The 20,462-nt window shown below is 40.9% G+C and overlaps 1 protein-coding gene, 1 long non-coding RNA gene and 1 gene segment (V, D, J or C); all 3 read left to right on the forward strand.

Moving 5' to 3' along the window:
• Window positions 1-20,462, forward strand: part of LOC127360258 (T cell receptor beta chain MC.7.G5) — a gene marked incomplete in the record, with an annotated part of 299,553 nt that overhangs the window by 14,594 nt on the left and 264,497 nt on the right.
• On the forward strand, window positions 317-18,915 carry LOC127360404 (T cell receptor beta variable 29-1-like). The segment is given in 5 exon segments: window positions 317-503; window positions 1,441-1,469; window positions 1,621-1,839; window positions 17,108-17,178; window positions 18,403-18,915. Coding segments are annotated over 5 exon segments (513 nt in total).
• LOC127360781 (uncharacterized) lies at window positions 5,529-12,893 on the forward strand. Of its 2 annotated transcripts, none has more exons than XR_007883917.1 (2): window positions 5,529-5,641; window positions 12,668-12,893. It is a non-coding gene; the product is annotated as an uncharacterized LOC127360781 (long non-coding RNA). The 2 variants fall into 2 exon arrangements; XR_007883911.1 differs by lacking the exon at window positions 5,529-5,641 and adding an exon at window positions 12,155-12,589.

Here is a 20,462-nt window from a genome sequence, read left to right on the forward strand (position 1 = left end):
ATACAAGGGCAAAAGTGCAACAATAGACTGCAGACACACAAAGGATGCAAGCTACAGTCAGATGTACTGGTACAGACAGCTACCAGGAGAAACAATGAAACTAATTGTGTTCACATCAATCAGCAGCAAAGACTTTGGCAATTTCAGCACAGAGAAATTCTCAGCCACCAAACCTGACTTTGCCAGTGGGACATTCTCAGTGAACAATCTGGAGCCAGAAGATAAAGGCTTGTACTTCTGTGCTGTGAGTCAACACAGTGATACAGATGCACTCAATAGCTGAACAAAAACCTTGGTGCACTGTTAGTATTACTGTTTCAATTATCTCATGTACTGTAGGGGGACCTCAAGGACCACAAATCCTCCCAGTTACACTTTGATCAAATGCCACATAATATATGACACTCCCACCTGCAGCTCTTCATATCTCTGAAGTTATTAGAAACTCTGGCAGTTTGCATCTAACAGAACATGGATATTATCATTAAAGAAGGCCTCCTCAGGTTATTAGTCTTTGTGCTGTGGACTGCAGGTAATTTACTGGGTATCCTGCATTATTATTACATTTTAAATGAACTAACTTTTGAGCATGTTTTTGATTTGTTGGAATTGTTAATCATTTTAATGGAAGTTTTGTCAAAAAGTCCAGAAATTGGTTGATTATAAAGGTTTGTTTGTACAGGTCTAATTGATGGGAGCGATGTCACCCAGAATGAGACACTGTGGAAATACAAGGGCAACAGTGCAACAATAGACTGCAGACACACAAAGGATGCTGGCTACAGCCAGATGTACTGGTACAGACAGCTACCAGGAGAAACAATGAAACTAATTGTGTTCACATCAACCACCAGCACAAATCATGACTTTGGCAATTTCAGCACAGAGAAATTCTCAGCCACCAAACCTGATGTTGCCAGTGGGACATTCACAGTGAACAATCTGGAGCCAGAAGATAAGGGCATGCACTTATGTGCTGTAAGTGAGCACAGTGCTACATATCACTGCTCCTCAGTACAAAAACCTCATCACACTTTTCATCTCTGTAGCACACAGCCTCTTGCACCTGTATGCTTTCCTTTCAGTAGGTGGTGGTATATCTTAACTCAGCCCTTTATACTGAACCAGTGGCGTGTAGTGGTAGTCGACATGATGGTTAGAATATTAGAAGATGCACGATGACACCACCCACCTCATGCCTTCATGTTGGTTCATGGATAGGAGGGTTACTCTAAGGGGAGGTTGGAAATATTTTCAGTGTAAGTGCTGCTACACTGAAGAAAACACAATGATTAACAGCAACAACTTATTGATCTTCTATTATTCACTCTACAACTGACACTCCCATCTTCAGCTCTTTATATCCATGTAACTATTAGAGACTCTGGCAGTTTGCGTCTTACAGAACATGGATATTATCATTATACAAGGCCTCCTCAGATTATCACTCTTTGTGCTGTGGACTGCAGGTAATTTACTGGGGACACTGCATTATTAATACATTTTAAATGAAATTACTTTTGATCATGTTTTTGACAATTTGCAACTTTTTATTATTTTAAACAGAAGTTATGTCAGAAAGTCAAGAAATTGGTTGATTATAAAGGTTTGTTTGTACAGGTCTAATTGAAGGGCGCGATGTCACCCAGAATGACACACTGTGGAAATACAAGGGCAACAGTGCAACAATAGACTGCAGACACACAAAGGATGCTGAGTATTTCTATATGTACTGGTACAGACAGCTACCAGGAGAAACAATGAAACTAATTGTCTTCACATCAATCAGCAGCAAAGACTTTGGCAATTTCAGCACAGAGAAATTCTCAGCAACCAAACCTGATGCTGCCAGTGGGACATTCACAGTGAACAATCTGGAACCAGAAGATAAAGGCATGTACTTCTGCGCTGTGAGTAAACACAGTGATACAGATGCACTCAATAGCTGAACAAAAACCTCAGTGCACTGTTAGTATTACTGTTTCAATATCTCATGTACTGTAGGGGGACCTCGAGGACCACAAATCCTCCCAGTTACACTTTGATCAAATGCCACATAATATATGACACTCCCACCTGCAGCTCTTCATATCTCTGAAGCTACACTGACAGTATTTACTGTAATGTACACATGTTTCACTGATGGCAGTGAGGTCACGCAGAACTCCACACTGTGGAAAGACAAGAGTGGCACTGCAACAATACACTGCAGCCACACAAAGGAGGACTTTTACTACCAGATGTACCGGTGCAGACAGCTGCCAGGAGAAGCAATGAAATTTATAGTGTTCACAATAGTTAGGAGTGAAGATCATGACTTTGGTAATTTGGAACATTCACAGTGAACAATCTGGTGCCATAGAAGATAAAGGCTTGTATTCCTGTGCTGTGCGTCAGGGACCACAGTGGCACAGTTCATTTACAACGCTACGCAAAAACCTCTCTATTGACCTTCTCTTCATTCTGTGTTGCTAGACTAACAGTTTGTACTGAAACTACTTTACAACACTAGTATCTTAAGAAAAGATTCAAAATATTTTAAGCTTCATAACAAGTTTTCAAATATAAATCTGGCTATCTTTGTAACTAAAATATATGGAATAAACCATTATTATTCATGAGAAAGAGGTAATTATGGAAACATGAGTCGGGCTTCAAATGACAGTTATTTTCATTGTCAGAATATGATGATTCTATTTTATTACATCTTTACATTGCTTGTTGTTTACAGTCCAGTAAAACACCAAAGAAATATTCATGTGTAAAACACAGTGAAACAGATAAGTTAGATATTTAAGCATCAAATTTAATGCTCGACATTAACTGGACAAACTAATCTTAACTCAAGGTCACCTTACTGGACCTCCACTATATTTACCAAAGACCATCAGATATGGTTAAAGCTCCAGAAAGAGCTAGCAAGTGGACCTTGAGTTAATATTATTTTGACAGACATTTTTTAAATCATTTATTGATACTCAAATAAATAATCTACCACAAATTAACAGAACATTCATATAGTTTGTATAGAATGTATTTGTTGCAAGCAAACAATCACCATTACATTTCAAACATGTAAGTACGGTAGCTTCACTGGGGTCATTTAATGGACAGACTAACACAAGGCAGTGTGTTAGTTTCAGCATGTTTTCTTGTGCTGTTAAAGGTGTTTTACTGTTGTTGAAGTTTTTAAATGCAGCGGTTACAGGCTTTTATTTGGAATTATTACCAATTGAGTAAAATAAAAATGGCTAGTTTATGTCAGGAATCATTATAAACGTGAGCACACAGTATTTATGTTTTATTTATATGGTCAGAAATGACTAATTGGAGCTTTCAGACTTAAGAGTTGTAGTCAAACAAACAGACTCGACTGTATTGTTGCACCTGGTTTTAATGTTCATTTCAGGTCTTTGTTATTTTGTATCCTTTCATAAGGGGCAGTTCAGTATGTCTGTGGTGTATAGTGGCAGTTCAGGAAGAGGACAATGCATTATGACACCACCCAAATAGAACATATTTTCCTGATGGGAAGGTTTACCCAGCAATAGAGGAGTGAATATTCAGTAGAAGTGCACATACAGAGATGAGAGCACAGCACCAAAAACAAGGATATTCTTAAATTCAGTCACAAAACTCAACAAGATGATCACTGTCTTCTGCTTAGCCCTTAATATCATACTGGTTTCAGGTAATGTAAGAAAAGTTCTCAAAATGATTATCAGGTTATCATCCCGGCTGAGCGTCCTTGTACTTTTACATTCATGAGGACTTACACTCTTACCTCATTACTATATATTAATGTGTGTTTGTTGATGATTTGTAATTAACAGGTTCGTCTCTCAGTGAAAAAGTCCACCAGACTCCAGCTGATATGTTTAGCAACCAAGGAGAAATAGCCAAAATACAATGTTCCCACAGTATTGAAGGCTACGATCGAATCCTCTGGTACAAGCAAATCACAGACGGACAACTGCAGTTACTGGGATACATGGTGGCAAACACTGGATACCCAGAGACCGGAGTGAATGTGAAGATAGATGGAAATGCAAATAAAGACCAGACCTGCACATTAACAACTGAAAGACTGAACAGCAGTGCAGTGTACTTCTGTGCTGCTAGTTAACACAGTGCTACATATCACTGCTCCTCAGTACAAAAACCTCATCGCACAGCTCACAGCCTCTTAACACCTGCGTTCCCTCTTCAGCATATCATTACTCAGATCTTTACACACAGAGCCAGTGATGTGTAAGAGGTAGTTAAAAATGAGTCAGATGCTCAATGACACCACCCACCTAATGACTTGGGAGGGTTTAAGCCACAAGAAGGTTGGAATAGTCAGTATAACTGTTTCACTCATTGCAAAGACAAACAGGAAAACACAAAATGATCCTGTTATTCATTTGCATTACTTTTAAGTCTATTCTGGTTTCAGGTAATGTCATTAAAAATCATTTAAAATATAATTTTAATTCACATTTTCAACAAAATCTGTTCAAGAAATTGCTTGTGTACAGTCACTCTCACATATTACTGCTATTTCAGCTGTCTTTTGCATTAATTTACATTTCATTTTGTTCAATTCACCAGTGTTTATGCTCTGGTTGTATTCTGTCTGAGGGTTTGATTCTTTTTAAGCAGGTTCCTCTCTCAGTGGACAAGTCTACCAGACTCCAGCTGACATGTACAACACACCAGGAGGAAAAGCTGAAATCAACTGTTCACACAGTATTCAGAGCTATGACCGAATCCTCTGGTACAAACAAACAGACGGACAACTACGGTTACTGGGATATATGGATTACAACACTGGATATCCAGAGAGTGGAGTAAAAGTGAATATAGAAGGGAGTGCCAATAAAGGCCAAACCTGCACATTAACAATTGAAGAACTTCAGCTGAACAGCAGTGCAGTGTACTTCTGTGCTGCTAGTTTACACAGTGCTACATATCACTGCTCCTCAGTACAAAAACCTCATCACACTCTTCATCTCTGTAGCACACAGCCTCTTGCACCTGTATGCTTTCCTTTCAGCAGGTGGTGGTATATCTTAACTCATCCCTTTATACTGAACCAGTGGCGTGTATAGTGGTAGTTGACATGATAGTTAGAATATTAGAAGATGCACGATGACACCACCCACCTCATGCCTTCATGTTGGTTTGTAGATAGTAGGGTTTACTCAAAGAGTTGAGCAGCGGCCATGGGTTTGAGTCCGGCCTGCAGCCCCCCTCACTGTGTGTCATCCCCTTCCTCTCCCCCTTTCCTGTCTGTCTTGAGCTGTCAAATAAAGCCTATACATATATATATATATATATATGAAAAATGTGTCCAACTTCACATTACCTTCACACACTGACTCATGCAGTATTTTTCACACCTGCAGGGGGAGACAAACCTCTGCAAGTTAAATAGTTAAAGACTTACAACACAGTACCATACATTGCTCATAAAGCATAGGTTGTGATGTATATATCGGACACCTCCCCTGTTTCATATAGTGTAATAGTCATGTGCTCTTGATCTGAAAGGGCCTGAAAGGGAAGCCAACAGTAGAGTCTCACAGTTTTTATTCTTTATTCTTCATGATGTTACAGGTTTTTCTATTTTGTTTCCTTCGTCTGCCGGGGAATGAGGGTGAGTATACAAACAGAAGAACACACTCAACAGATAATAATTTCAGTATTTTAAACAGCGTCTGTTCTTTCCCCACAGGTTCCTCTCTCTCCGACAGCGTCTTCCAAACGCCTCCTTTCATCATTAAGAGAGTTGGTGAATCTGTTGTCAGTGGGATCAAATGTTCACATACCATAACAAGTTATCAAGTTATTCTCTGGTACAAACAAGATGAACGCAAACCTCTGCAGTTCCTGGGATATCTGAATGTCAACTTCCCATACCCTGAGGAAGATGTGAAGGAAAAAATCAGCTTTGATGGAAATGGCCAGAAGTATTCTAACCTCAATATTTCCAGTGTTTCATTAAATGACAGCGGCGTGTATTTCTGTGCTGCCAGTCGGCACAGTGCTTCAGATTCCCCACAAGTCAATACAAAAACTCTCCTTTATCTGCCTGCAGATAGACAACATGTTGAGTCCCTGAACACCTGCAGCCAGCCTCCATCTAAACCGAGCCTTTCAAGATTTCATCAACCGTTCTGACTGAATTGTGACCTCCTCTGAGGTTGTGCTGTAGGCCCACAGATAAGCAGGTTATTTTAGGATGTGCAGAGCATAATGTTTGTGATAGACTCTCATGACTGATAGTTCCCTGTAAATAAGACGTGTTCAAATCAAAACCACAATCTTGCCTGCACGCCTCAGGGTCCTAGAGGCGTACAGGTCCTGGAGGGATGGCAGATTGCAGCCGATCATCTTCTCAGCGGAACAATTGATAGGCTGCAGTCTGCCCTTGTCCTTGACAGTGGCAGCAGTGTACCAGATGGTGATGGGAGAGGTGAGGATGGACTTGATGATGGCAGTGTAGAAGTGCACCATCATCGTCTTTGGCAGGTTGAACTTCCCAAGCTCCCTCAGGAAGAACATCCTCTGCTGGGCATTCTTGGTGAGGGAGCTGATGTTCAGCTCCCACTCGAGGTCCTGGTTAATGATGGTACCCAGGAAGCGGAAGGACTTCAGAGTCAACTGCGGACTCACACAGGATGATGGGGGCGGGTGGGGCTGGGTTCTTCCTAGAGTCCACAAACATCTCCACTGTTTTTAGAGCGTTTAGCTCCAGGTTATTCTGGCTGCACCAGGACTCATTTCCATAAGAGATTAACCAATGAGGGTGGTGTTATCTGCAAACTTCAGTAGCCTGACGGACTGGTGACTGGAGGTGCAGCTGTCGGTGTACAGGGAGAAGAGCAGAGAAGAAGGAACGCAGCCTTGGGGGGATCCGGTGCTGATTGTTCGAGAGGCAGATACATTTTCCCCAACTTCACGTGCTGTTTCCCATCAGACAGGAAGTCTGTGATCCACCTGCAGGTGGAGTCAGGCACAGTGAGCTGGGAGAGCTTGTCCTGTAACAGAGCTGGGATGATGGTACTGAAAGCAGAGCTTAAGTCCACAAACAGGATCCTGACATAGTTTGCTGGGGAGTCCAGATACTGCAGGGCGATGTTTAGTGAAGACTTTTAAAATCAAACTTGATCAGATGTGAGAATTCCTCACGTTTTAGTACTACCAGCCCAGAAATCTTTTGTTCATCACTGTATACGTCACTGGCAAACAGCTTGTCAGTGTTACAATGACTGCAGATGATAGTGATGGACAGTAGGGGGACCCCAAGAACCACTTTAACTGATACAGGAACTCAACAAAACCACATCGCACAATCCAGTGACACTCCCATCTGCAGCTCTTTATGTCCATGTATCTATTAGAGACTCTGGCAGTTTGCATCAACAGAACATGGATATTATCATTAAACAAGGCCTCCTAAGATTATCAGTCTTTCTGCTGTGGACTGCAGGTAATTTACTGGGTATCCTGCATTATTAATACGTTTTAAATAAACTTACTGGGGACCCTTCATTGTTAATACATTTTAAATTAACTAGCTTTTGAGCATGTTTTTGATTTGTTGCAATTGTTTATCATTTTAAATGGAAGTTTTGTCAAAAAGTCCAGAAATTGGTTGATTATAAAGGTTTGTTTGTACAGGTCTAATTGATGGGAGCGATGTCACCCAGAATGAGACACTGTGGAAATACAAGGGCGACAATGCCACAATAGACTGCAGACACACAAAGGATGCTAGCTACAACCAGATGTACTGGTACAGACAGCTACCAGGAGAAACAATGAAACTAATTGTGTTCACAAGATCCTTAGTAGAAAATCACGACTTTGGCAATTTCAGCACAGTGAAATTCTCAGCCACCAAACCTGACGCTGCCAGTGGGACATTCAGAGTGAACAATCTGGAGCCAGAAGATAAAGGCTTGTACTTCTGTGCTGTGAGTAAACACAGTGATACAGATGCACTCAATAGCTGAACAAAAACCTCAGTGCACTGCTAGTATTACTGTTTCAATATCTCATGTACTGTAGGGGGACCTCGAGGACCGCAAATCCTCCCAGTTACACTTTGATCAAATGTCACATAAGATATGACACTCCCACCTGCAGCTCTTCATATCTCTGTAGCTACACTGACAATATTCTGTTTGACTATTTCTACTCTGGATAAAAAGTACAAAAAGATCAACACACTGCTTTATTGGCTGCAGTGTCTCTTAGAGGGATCACGATCAAAAGCTCAAAATCACTGTGAACTTTCTGCTGTGTGCAAGTTAAAATGGCCACTGATGGTAACGATAAAAAAATAAATCTGTGAACTAAAAAAGCTCCATTACTGAGGAAAACTACAGTATGTTTTACATCAGCAGGGGAAACAAACCTCAACAATTGAATTAAAGACAACAAGCTACACGTCCACTGACTGCAGTATCAAGATAACGTTCCTCCTTCCCTGCTGATGAAGTTAAAGCTCTGATGAAGACCTCTCTCTGACACCTCCCCTGTTCATTATACTCTGACAGTGAGGCACTCTCTTCCACAGGTGCTGAGCTGAGGACCTGACAAGATTAACATGATGGTTAACATCATCTTCCAGGAAATAAGGGTGAGAAATACAAGAATATTCCAGAAAGAGAGAGACATTGCACAGCTCAATTTCCAGAATCAAAATCTAGTCTGCTTTTTCCACAGGTGCCTCTAAAACCAACAGTGTCCTCCAAACACCTTCTTTCATCATAAAGAGAACAGGTGAATCTGTTGCCAGTGGGATCAACTGTTCACACAGCATAACGGATTATTACGTTATTCTCTGGTACAAACAACAACAAGGAGCTCTAAAGCTTCTGGGATATCTGTATATAGCTGCTGTAAATCTCGAGGAGGACGTGAAGGGAAAAATCAGCTTTGATGGAAATGGCCAAAAATATTCAAGCCTCACTATTTCTAATCTTACACTAAATGACAGCGATGTGTATTTCTGTGCTGCCAGTCGACACAGTGCTTCAGATTCCCCACAAGTCAATACAAAAACTCTCCTTTATCTGCCTGCAGATAGACAACATGTTGAGTCTCTGAACACCTGCAGCCAGCCTCCATCTAAACCGAGCCTTTCAAGATTTGATCTGCTGTGTATACATAATTATGACTTCCTCTGCACTGTTGGTCACATTCTCTGTAATAAACATTGTTTATTAGACTATAATATGGCTATGAACTTTTCCCATTAGCAACAGGAATAAAAGAATTTTAGGTTGAGTGAATTAAAGACTGTCAGAGCTGAAACTTCCTGCCTCACGCTCATGTTTCTGCTTCATATAAGAATAAAGAATTTCAAACCAGCTTCATTACACTATAATTTATCTTTATTTCCTAGTGAAGAAGTTCAGTTTCATTCTCCATCTTGAAAATTTTTTATACTCAATCAACAAATCTTGAGCTTGTCAGTGTTACTGATCTAAAGCACGAGTGATCTCAGGGCAGAGATGTACTGTACTTACACTACACCTTGGATGACAACAGAGATTTGTACGGAGCAGCTCAAAGGATCACATCACGCAATGCAGTGCCACTCCCACCTGCAGCTCTTTATGTCTCTGTAACTATATGAGACTCTGGCAGTGTCTGCAGGCTCTGACAGAACATGGACGTTAACATTAAACAAGGCCTCCTCATATTTTCACTCTTTGTGTTGTGGACTGCAGGTAATTAACAATAACATCAACTGTGGAAGTTTATATTTCAGGTTCTTGCTCTCATTATAGTCATTATAGTAGTATAGTAACTGTGGTTACCTTTACTGCTTTACATACAGGTTTAATTGATGGGAGCGATGTCACCCAGAATGAGACACTGTGGAAATACAAGGGCGACAGAGCAATATTAGACTGCAGACACACAAAGGATGCTAACTACCGCCAGATGTACTGGTACAGACAGCTACCAGGAGAAACAATGAAACTAATTGTGTTCACATCAACCACCAACCCAAATCACGACTTTGGCAATTTCAGCACAGAGAAATTCTCAGCCACCAAACCTGACTTTGCCAGTGGGACATTCACAGTGAACAATCTGGAACCAGAAGATAAAGGCTTGTACTTCTGTGCTGTGAGTAAACACAGTGATACAGATGCACTCAATAGCTGAACAAAAACCTCAGTGCACTGTCAGTATAACTGTTTCAATATCTCATGTACTGTAGGGGGACCTCGAGGACCACAAATCCTCCCAGTTACACTTTGATCAAATGCCACATAATATATGACACTCCCACCTGCAGCTCTTCATATCTCTGTAGCTACACTGACAGTATTTATTGTAATGTACACAGGTTTCACTGATGGCAGTGAGGTCACCCAGAACTACCCACTGTGGAAAGACAAGAGTGGCACTGCAACAATACACTGCAGCTACACAAAGGAGGACTTTTACTATCAGATGTACTTGTACAGACAGCTGCCAGGAGAAGCAATGAAACGTATAGTGTTCACAATAGTTGGGAGTAAAGATCATGACTTTGGTAATTTCAGCCACCAAACCTGGCGCTCACAGTGGGACATTCACAGTGAACAATCTAGAGACAAAGAAGATAAAGGCTTGTACTTCTGTGCTGTGCCTCCGGGACCACAGTGGCACATTTAATTTACAACACTACGCAAAAACCTCTGTACCTGACCTTCTCTTAATCCTGTATTTCTAGACTAACAGTTAGTACTGAAACTACTTTACAACACCAATATCTTAAGAAAAGATTCAGAAATATTTTAAGCTTCAGAACAAGTTTTCAAATATAAATCTGGCTGTCTTTGTAACTAAACTATATGGAATAAACCATTATTATTCATGAGAAAGAGGTAATTATGGTAACATAGGGCTTCAAATGACAGTTATTTCCATTGTCAAAATATGATGATTCTATTTTATTACATCTTTACATTACTTGTTGTTTACAGTCCAGTACAACACCAAAAAGTTTTCATGTGTAAAACACAGTGACACAGATGTGTTAGATATTTAAGCATCACATTTAATGCTCGACATTAACTGGACAAACTAATCTTAACTCAAGGTCACCTTACTGGACCTCCACTACATTTATCAAAGACCATCAGATATGGTTAAAGCTCCAGAAAGAGCTAGCAAGTGGACCTTGAGTTAATATTATTTTGACAAACTTCTCCTCCTCAGCATATCATTACTCAGATCTTTATACACAGAGCCAGTGATGTGTAAGAGGGAGTTAAAATGAGTCGGATGCTCAATGACACCACCCACCTAATGACTTGGGAGGGTTTAAGCCACAAGAAGGTTGGAATAGTCAGTATAACTGTTTCACTCATTGCAAATACAAACAGAAAAACACAAAATGATCCTCTTATTCATTTGCATTACTTTTAACTCTATTCTGGTTTCAGGTAATGTCATCAAAAATCATTTAAAATATAATTTTAATTCACATTTTCAACAAAATATGTTTATAGATTTGCTTATTTACAGCCACTCTCACATATTACTGCTATTTCAGCTGTCTTTTGCATTATTTGACATTTCAAGTTGTTCTTTTCACCAGCGTTTATGCTCTGGTTATATTCTGTCTGAGGGTTTGATTCTTTTTCAGCAGGTTCCTCTCTCAGTGAACAAGTCTACCAGACTCCAGCTGACATGTACAACACACCAGGAAGAAAAGTTGAAATCAACTGTTCACACAGTATTCAGAACTATTACCGAATCCTCTGGTACAAGCAGTCAAACAGAGAACTACAGTTCCTGGGATATATGGATTACAACACTGGAAACCCAGAGAAAGGAGTGAATGTGAAGATAGAAGGGGGTGCAGATAAAGGCAAAACCTGCACATTAATAATTGAAGAACTCCAGCTGAACAGCAGTGCAGTGTACTTCTGTGCTGCTAGTTTACACAGTGCTACATATCACTGCTCCTCAGTACAAAAACCTCATCACACTCTTCATCTCTGTAGCACACAGCCTCTTGCACCTGTATGCTTTCCTTTCAGTAGGTGGTGGTATATCTTACCTCAGCCCTTTATACTGAACCAGTGGAGTGTAGTGGTAGTCGACATGATGGTTATAATATTAGAAAATGCACAATGACACCACCTACCTGATGCCTACATGTCGGTTTGTAGATAGGAGGGTTTACTATAAGAGTTGAGCAGCGGCCATGGGTTTCAGTCCGGCCTGCAGAACCCCTCGCTGTGTGTCATCCCCTTTCTATCCCACTTTCCTGTCTGTCTTGAGCTGTCAAATAAAGCCAAAAAAATATATATATGAAAAACTGGTCCAACTTCACATAACCTTCACACACTGACTCATGCAGTATTTTCCACATCTGCAGGGGGAGACAAACACTGTTAATACAGCATAGGTTGCGATATATATATCGGACACCTCCCCTGTTTCACATAGTGTAATAGTCATGTGCTCTTGATCTGAAAGGGGCTGAAAGGGAAGCCAACAGTAGAGTCTCACAGTTTTTATTCTTTATTCTTCATGATGTTACAGGTTTTTCTATTTTGTTTCCTTCGTCTGCCGGGGAATGAGGGTGAGTATACAAACAGCAGAACACACTCAACAGATAATAATTTCAGTATTTTAAACAGCGTCTGTTCTTTCCCCACAGGTGCCTCTCTCTCCGACAGCGTCTTCCAAACGCCTCCTTTCATCATTAAGAGAGTTGGTGAATCTGTTGTCAGTGGGATCAAATGTTCACACACCATAACAAGTTATGACCTAATTCTCTGGTACAAACAAGATGAAAGCAAAACTCTGCAGTTACTGGGATATCTGAATCTCAACTTCCCATACCCTGAGGACGACGTGAAAGGAAAAATCAGCTTTGATGGAAATGGCCAGAAATATTCAAACCTCAATATTTCCAGTCTTTCATTAAATGACAGCGGTGTGTATTTCTGTGCTGCCAGTCGGCACAGTGCTTCAGATTCCCCACAAGTCAATACAAAAACTCTCCTTTATCTGCCTGCAGATAGACAACATGTTGAGTCTCTGAACACCTGCAGCCAGCCTCCATCTAAACCGAGCTTTTCAAGATTTTAATCAACTGTTCTGACTGAATTGTGACCTCCTCTGAGGTTGTGCTGTAGGCCCACAGATAAGCAGGTTATTGTAGGATGTGCAGAGCATAATGTTTGTGATAGAGTCTCATGACTGATAGTTCCCTGTAAATGAGACGTGTTCAAATCAAAACCACCATGCCAGTAGACATATCTACCTTATTCTGAAGATCATCACAAAATACATCAAAACATAAAATCATTAAATGTGTCTTCCTCTGCCTTAATGTACAGGACGTACAGGTCCTGGAGGGATGGCAGATTGCAGCCGATCATCTTCTCAGTGGATCAAATGATATGCTGCAGTCTGCCCTTGTCTTTGGCAGTGGCAGCAGCGTACCAGGTGGTGATGGAAGAGGTGAGGATGGACTTGATGATGGCGGTGTAGAAGTGCACCATCATCGTCTTTGGCAGGTTGAACTTCCCCAGCTGCCGCAGGAAGAACATCCTCCGCTGGGCTTTCTTGGTTGCTCAGCTCCCACTCGAGGTCCTGGTTAATGATGGTACCCAGGAAGCAGAAGGACTTCACAGAGTCAACTGGGGAGTCACACAGGATGATGGGGGCGGGTGGGGCTGGGTTCTTCCTGAAGTCCACAACCATCTCCAGCGTTTCGCTCCAGGTTGTTCTGGCTGCACCAGGTCACCAGGAGGTCAATCTCCCATCTGTAGGCGGACTCATCTCCATCAGAGATGAGTCCAATGAGGGTGGTGTTATCTGCGAACTTCAGGAGCCTGACGGACTGGTGACTGGAGGTGCAGCTGTCGGTGTACAGGGAGAAGAGCAGAGGAGAAAGAACGCAGCCTTGGGGGGATCCGGTGCTGATGGTCCGAGAGATATTTTTCCCAGCTTCACGTGCTGTTTCCCGTCAGACAGGAAGTCTGTAATCCACCTGCAGGTGGAGTCAGGCACAGTGAACTGGGAGAGCTTGTCCTGTAACAGAGCTGGGATGATGATATTGAAAGCAGAGCTCAAGTCCACAAACAGGATCCTGACATAGGTTCCTGGGGAGTCCAGATGCTGGAGGGGGAAGTGCAGGGCCATGTTTAGTGAAGAATTTTAAAATAAAAATATCATTCATCTCAGTATCTCATCCATATACGTTACTTGTTAGTAGGGTTGGGTACCAAAACGCGGTACCAATAGGGCACCGGTCCGACGTAAACGGTAGTAACCAGACCAAATAAGAATGAACATTTCGGTGCCTGACTTTTTTTTTTTTTGTAAGAGGTAGTTAAAATGAGTCGGATGCTCAATGACACCACCCACCTAATGACTTGGGAGGGTTTAAGCCACAAGAAGGTTGGAATAGTCAGTATAACTGTTTCACTCATTGCAAATACAAACAGAAAAACACAAAATGATCCTCTTATCAATTTGCATTACTTTTAACTCTATTCTGGTTTCAGGTAATGTCATCAAAAATCATTTAAAATATAATTTTAATTCACATTTCAACAAAATATGTTTATAGATTTGCTTATTTACAGCCACTCTCACATATTACTGCTATTTCAGCTGTCTTTTGCATTATTTGACATTTCAAGTTGTTCTATTCACCAGCGTTTATGCTCTGGTTATATTCTGTCTGAGGGTTTGATTCTTTTTCAGCAGGTTCCTCTCTCAGTGAACAAGTCTACCAGACTCCAGCTGACATGTACAACACACCAGGAAGAAAAGCTGAAATCAACTGTTCACACAGTATTCAGAGCTATTACCGAATCCTCTGGTACAAGCAGTCAAACAGAGAACTACAGTTCCTGGGATATATGGATTACAACACTGGAAACCCAGAGAAAGGAGTGAATGTGAAGATAGAAGGGGGTGCAGATAAAGGCAAAACCTGCACATTAATAATTGAAGAACTCCAGCTGAACAGCAGTGCAGTGTACTTCTGTGCTGCTAGTTTACACAGTGCTACATATCACTGCCCCTCAGTACAAAAACCTCATCACACTCTTCATCTCTGTAGCACACAGCCTCTTGCACCTGTATGCTTTCCTTTCAGTAGGTGTTGGTATATCTTAACTCAGACCTTTATACTGAACCAGTGGAGTGTAGTGGTAGTCGACATGATGGTTATAATATTAGAAGAGATGACACCACCTACCTGATGCCTACATGTCGGTTTGTAGATAGGAGGGTTTACTATAAGAGTTGAGCAGCGGCCATGGGTTTCAGTCCGGCCTGCAGAACCCCTCGCTGTGTGTCATCCCCTTTCTATCCCACTTTCCTGTCTGTCTTGAGCTGTCAAATAAAGTCAAAAATATATATATATGAAAAACTGGTCCAACTTCACATAACCTTCACACACTTACTCATGCAGTATTTTCCACACCTGCAGGGGGAGACAAACACTGTTAATACAGCATAGGTTGCGATATATATATCGGACACCTCCCCTGTTTCACATAGTGTAATAGTCATGTGCTCTTGATCTGAAAGGGCCTGAAAGGGAAGCCAACAGTAGAGTCTCACAGTTTATATTGTTTATTCTTTATGATGTTACAGGTTTTTCTATTTTGTTTCCTTCGTCTGCCGGGGAATGAGGGTGAGTATACAAACAGCAGAACACACTCAACAGCTAATAATTTCAGTATTTTAAACAGCGTCTGTTCTTTCCCCACAGGTTCCTCTCTCTCCGACAGCGTCTTCCAAACGCCTCCTTTGCCTGACTTTTTTTTTTTTTTTTACCGTCCCCTGGTATTCCGGTGTCAACTTGCGTGACGTCAGTGCCGCTACTCAGCACACTTGTTGATCAGAACTGATAGTGAGAGGATCAATGAAGATGCCGAAGGCAAAACCCTCCAAGGTTTGGCTGCATTTCACGTCTAAGGATGCAGACTCTGCGACATGCAACAGATGCCATAAAACAATTGCATGCAAGGGAGGTTACACGTCGAATTTGATGAACCATCTGGCGACACATGGAGTTTATTTAAAAGCTGAACAATGCACCGTGTTTGATAACCTATGTGACGCAAGGCCAAGCACTTCAGCAGCCGCAGCCAGTGTCGGCCTCGCTGGACAAATTGAAGAGACTCCCAGCCCTGCCAGTGTGGTGGTGGACATCACAGATGATGATGATGACAGCAGCCTTTCCTCTATGGGTAAATCTAGTAATTTAATGCCAACCGCAAACACCGTAGCCATTCAACAGCGTGAGTGACTACGTGTGCTATGTCCACTCAGTGTCCGCTGACTTTCTGCTTAATATGAAACTCATAATATTGTGATCAATTTGGCCCTGGAAATAAAAGAGTATTGTTTTTTGACAAAGTGTGTGTGGTTTCGTTTTTTTAAGTACCGGTTCGAGAACCGGTTAAAAAATACAGAGTAGGCACCGGTATCAGATAAAACCCAACCGATACCCAACCCTACTTGTTAGTGTTACAATGACAGCAGATGATAGTGATGGACAGTAGGGGGACCCCAAGAACCACTTTAACTGATACAGGAAGTCAACAAAACCACATCATACAATCCAGTGACACTCCCATCTGCAGCTCTTTATATCCATGTATCTATTAGAGACTCTGGCAGTTTGCGTCTAACAGAACATGGATATTATCATTAAACAAGGCCTCCTCAGATTATCAGTCTTTGTGCTGTGGACTGCAGGTAATTTACTGGGGACACTGCATTATTGATATGTTTTAAATGAACTAACTTTTGATCATGTTTTTGACTTGTTGCAATTGTTTATCATTTTAAATATAAGTTATGTCAGAAAGTCCAGAAATAGGTTGATTATAAAGGTTTGTTTTTACAGGTCTAATTGATGGGAGTGATGTTACCCAGAATGAGACTCTGTGGAAAAACAAGGGCGAAAGTGCAACAATAGACTGCAGACACACGAAGGGTGGATTATACTTCCAGATGTACTGGTACAGACAGCTACCAGGAGAAGGAATGAAACTAATTGTGTTCACATCAATCAACAGCAAAGACTTTGGCAATTTCAGCACAGAGAAATTCTCAGCCACCAAACCTGACGCTGCCAGTGGGACATTCACAGTGAACAATCTGGAGCCAGAAGATAAAGGCTTGTACTTCTGTGCTGTGAGCCAACACAGTGATACAGATGCACTCAATAGCTGAACAAAAACCTCAGTGCACTGTTAGTATTACTGTTTCAGTTGTCTCATGTACTGTAGGGGGACCTCGAGGACCTCAAATCCTCCCAGTTACACTTTGATCAAATGCCACATAATATATGACACTCCCACCTGCAGCTCTTCATATCTCTGTAGCTACACTGACAGTATTTACTGTAATGTACACAGGTTTCACTGAGGTCACCCAGAACTCCACACTGTAGAAAGACAAGAGTGGTACTGCAACAATACACTGCAGCCACACAAAGGGGGACTTTCACCAATATCTTAGGAAAAGCTTCAGAAATATTTTAAGCTTCATAACAAGTTTTCAAATATAAAACTAGCTGTCTTTCTAACTAAAATATATAAACCATAATTATTCATGAGAAAGAGGTAATTATGGAAACATATTAGTAAGGCTTCAAATGACAGTTATTTTCATTGTCAAAATATGATGATTCTATTTTATTACACATCTTTACATTGCTTGTTTTTTACAGTCAAGTCCAACACCAAAAGTATTCATGTGTAAAACATAGTGAAACAGATATGTTAGATATTTAAGCATCACATTTAATGCTCGACATTAACTGGACAAACTAATCTTAACTCAAGGTCACCTTACTGGACCTCCACTACATTTACCAAAGACCATCAGATATGGTTAAAGCTCCAGAAAGAGCTAGCAAGTGGACCTTGAGTTAATATTATTTTGACAAACTTCTCCTCCTCAGCCTATCATTACTCAGATCTTTACACACAGAGCCAGTGATGTGTAAGAGGGAGTTAAAATGAGTCGGATGCTCAATGACACCACCCACCTAATGACTTGGGAGGGTTTAAGCCACAAGAAGCTTGGAATAGTCAGTATAACTGTTTCACTCATTGCAAATACAAACAGAAAAACACAAAATGATCCTCTTATTCATTTGCATTACTTTTAACTCTATTCTGGTTTCAGGTAATGTCATCAAAAAGTGTTTATAATATCATTTTAATTCACATTTTCAACAAAATGTGTTCAAGTCAAAATTATTTGAAACATTTAAAATGGTCTTTTCCAAATTTTCAACATAATGTGTTAATAGTTAGTCTCATACAATGCTGAGGTTTCAGCTGTATTACTGGATTTTACGTAATGTTTATTCTCATGTTGTATTTTGTTGTATTGATCCTTTCTCCCCAGGTTCCTCTCTCAGTGAGAAAGTCCACCAAACTCCAGCTGACATGTACAACACACCAGGAGGAAAAGCCAAAATCAATTGTTCACATGAGATTGACACCTATAACCGAATCCTCTGGTACAAGCAAACAGACGGACAACTACATTTCCTGGGATATATGTTAGGAGACTCTGGAAAACCAGAGAATGGAGTAAAAGTGAAGATAGCAGGGAGTGCAAATAAAGGCCAAACCTGCACATTAACAATTGAAGAACTCCAGCTGAACAGCAGTGCAGTGTACTTCTGTGCTGCTAGTTTACACAGTGCTACATATCACTGCTCCTCAGTACAAAAACCTCATCACACTCTTCATCTCTGTAGCACACAGCCTCTTGCACCTGTATGCTTTCCTTTCAGTAGGTGGTGGTATATCTTAACTCAGCCCTTTATACTGAACCAGTGGAGTGTAGTGGTAGTTGACACGATAGTTAGAATATTAGAAGATGCACGATGACACCACCCACCTCATGCCTTCATGTTGGTTTGTAGATAGGAGGGTTTACTATAAGAGTTGTTTGGTATTTTTGCTTGAAAAATGACTGAAAATTATACAATTATCAAAAAAGTTGCAGATTAATTTTCTGTGGATCATTTCAACTCTAGATATTATAAGAATAATGTACGCATAAACACATTTAATCAAACTTAATCACAGGCCTCAGAAAAAAGCCCACACACTTGCATCATGGGACAAATAAACTTTTCAATGAAAGCCTGATGAGCAAAAGTCAAACAAAGAATAACAAGAAAGTATCGTATGGGGCCCTGGTAGCTCACCTGGTAGAGCTGCCGCCCTGTGTACCATGAGTACAGTAGCTGCAGCAGCCATGGGTTTGAGTCCGGCCTGCAGCCCCACTTGCTGTGTGTCATCCCCTTTCTCTCCCCCTTTCCTGTCTGTCTTGAGCTGTCAAATGAAGTCAAATATATATATATGAAAAATTTGTCCAACTTCACATAACCTTCACCTGATACAGTATTTTTCACACCTGCAGGGGGAGACAAACCTCTGCAAGTTAAATAGTTAAACACTTCCATCACAGTGCCATACAGTGCTAATAAAGCATAGGTTGTGATGTCTATATCGGACACCTCCCCTGTTTCATATAGTGTAATAGTCATGTGCTCTTGAGCTGAAAAGGCCTGAAAGGAAAGCCAACAGTAGAGTCTCACAGTTTTTATTGTTTATCCTTCATGATGTTACAGGTTTTTCTATTTTGTTTCCTTCGTCTGCCGGGGAATGAGGGTGAGTATACAAACAGCAGAACACATTCAACAGCTAATAATTTCAGTATTTTAAACAGCGTCTGTTCTTTCCCCACAGGTTCCTCTCTCTCCGACAGCGTCTTCCAAACGCCTCCTTTCATCATTAAGAGAGTTGGTGAATCTGTTGTCAGTGGGATCAAATGTTCACACACCATAACAAGTTATCAAGTTATTCTCTGGTACAAACAAGATGAAACTAAAACTCTGCAGTTCCTGGGATATTTGAATGTCAACTACCTTAACCCTGAGGACAACGTGAAGGGAAAAATCAGCTTTGATGGAGAAGGCAATAAACAGTCGAGCCTCACTATTTCTAATCTTACATTAAATGACAGCGGTGTGTATTTCTGTGCTGCCAGACAACACAGTGGTTCAGATTCCCCACAAGTCAATACAAAAACTCTCCTTTATCTGCCTGCAAATAGACAACATGTTGAGTCTCTGAACACCTGCAGCCAGCCTCCATCTAAACCGAGCCTTTCAAGATTTGAATCAACTGTTCTGACTGAATTTTGACCTCCTCTGAGGTTGTGCTGTAGGCCCACAGATAAGCAGGTTATTCTAGGATGTGCAGAGCATAATGTTTGTGATACTGTCTCATGATTGGTAGCAAACAGGGATATTATTATCAAAAAAGTTTATGTCATACTGTTTTTTTGCTACAGGTAACTACAGGTAATTTACAGTAAAATAAATCTGAACAATTAGAAGTTTACATTAAAATATTGTTTCATGTGTGTACTCTAATTTGAATCAGAAT

This window comes from Dicentrarchus labrax, unplaced genomic scaffold, assembly GCF_905237075.1.
Source record: "Dicentrarchus labrax unplaced genomic scaffold, dlabrax2021, whole genome shotgun sequence".
In the NCBI taxonomy this organism is placed as follows: domain Eukaryota; kingdom Metazoa; phylum Chordata; class Actinopteri; family Moronidae; genus Dicentrarchus; species Dicentrarchus labrax.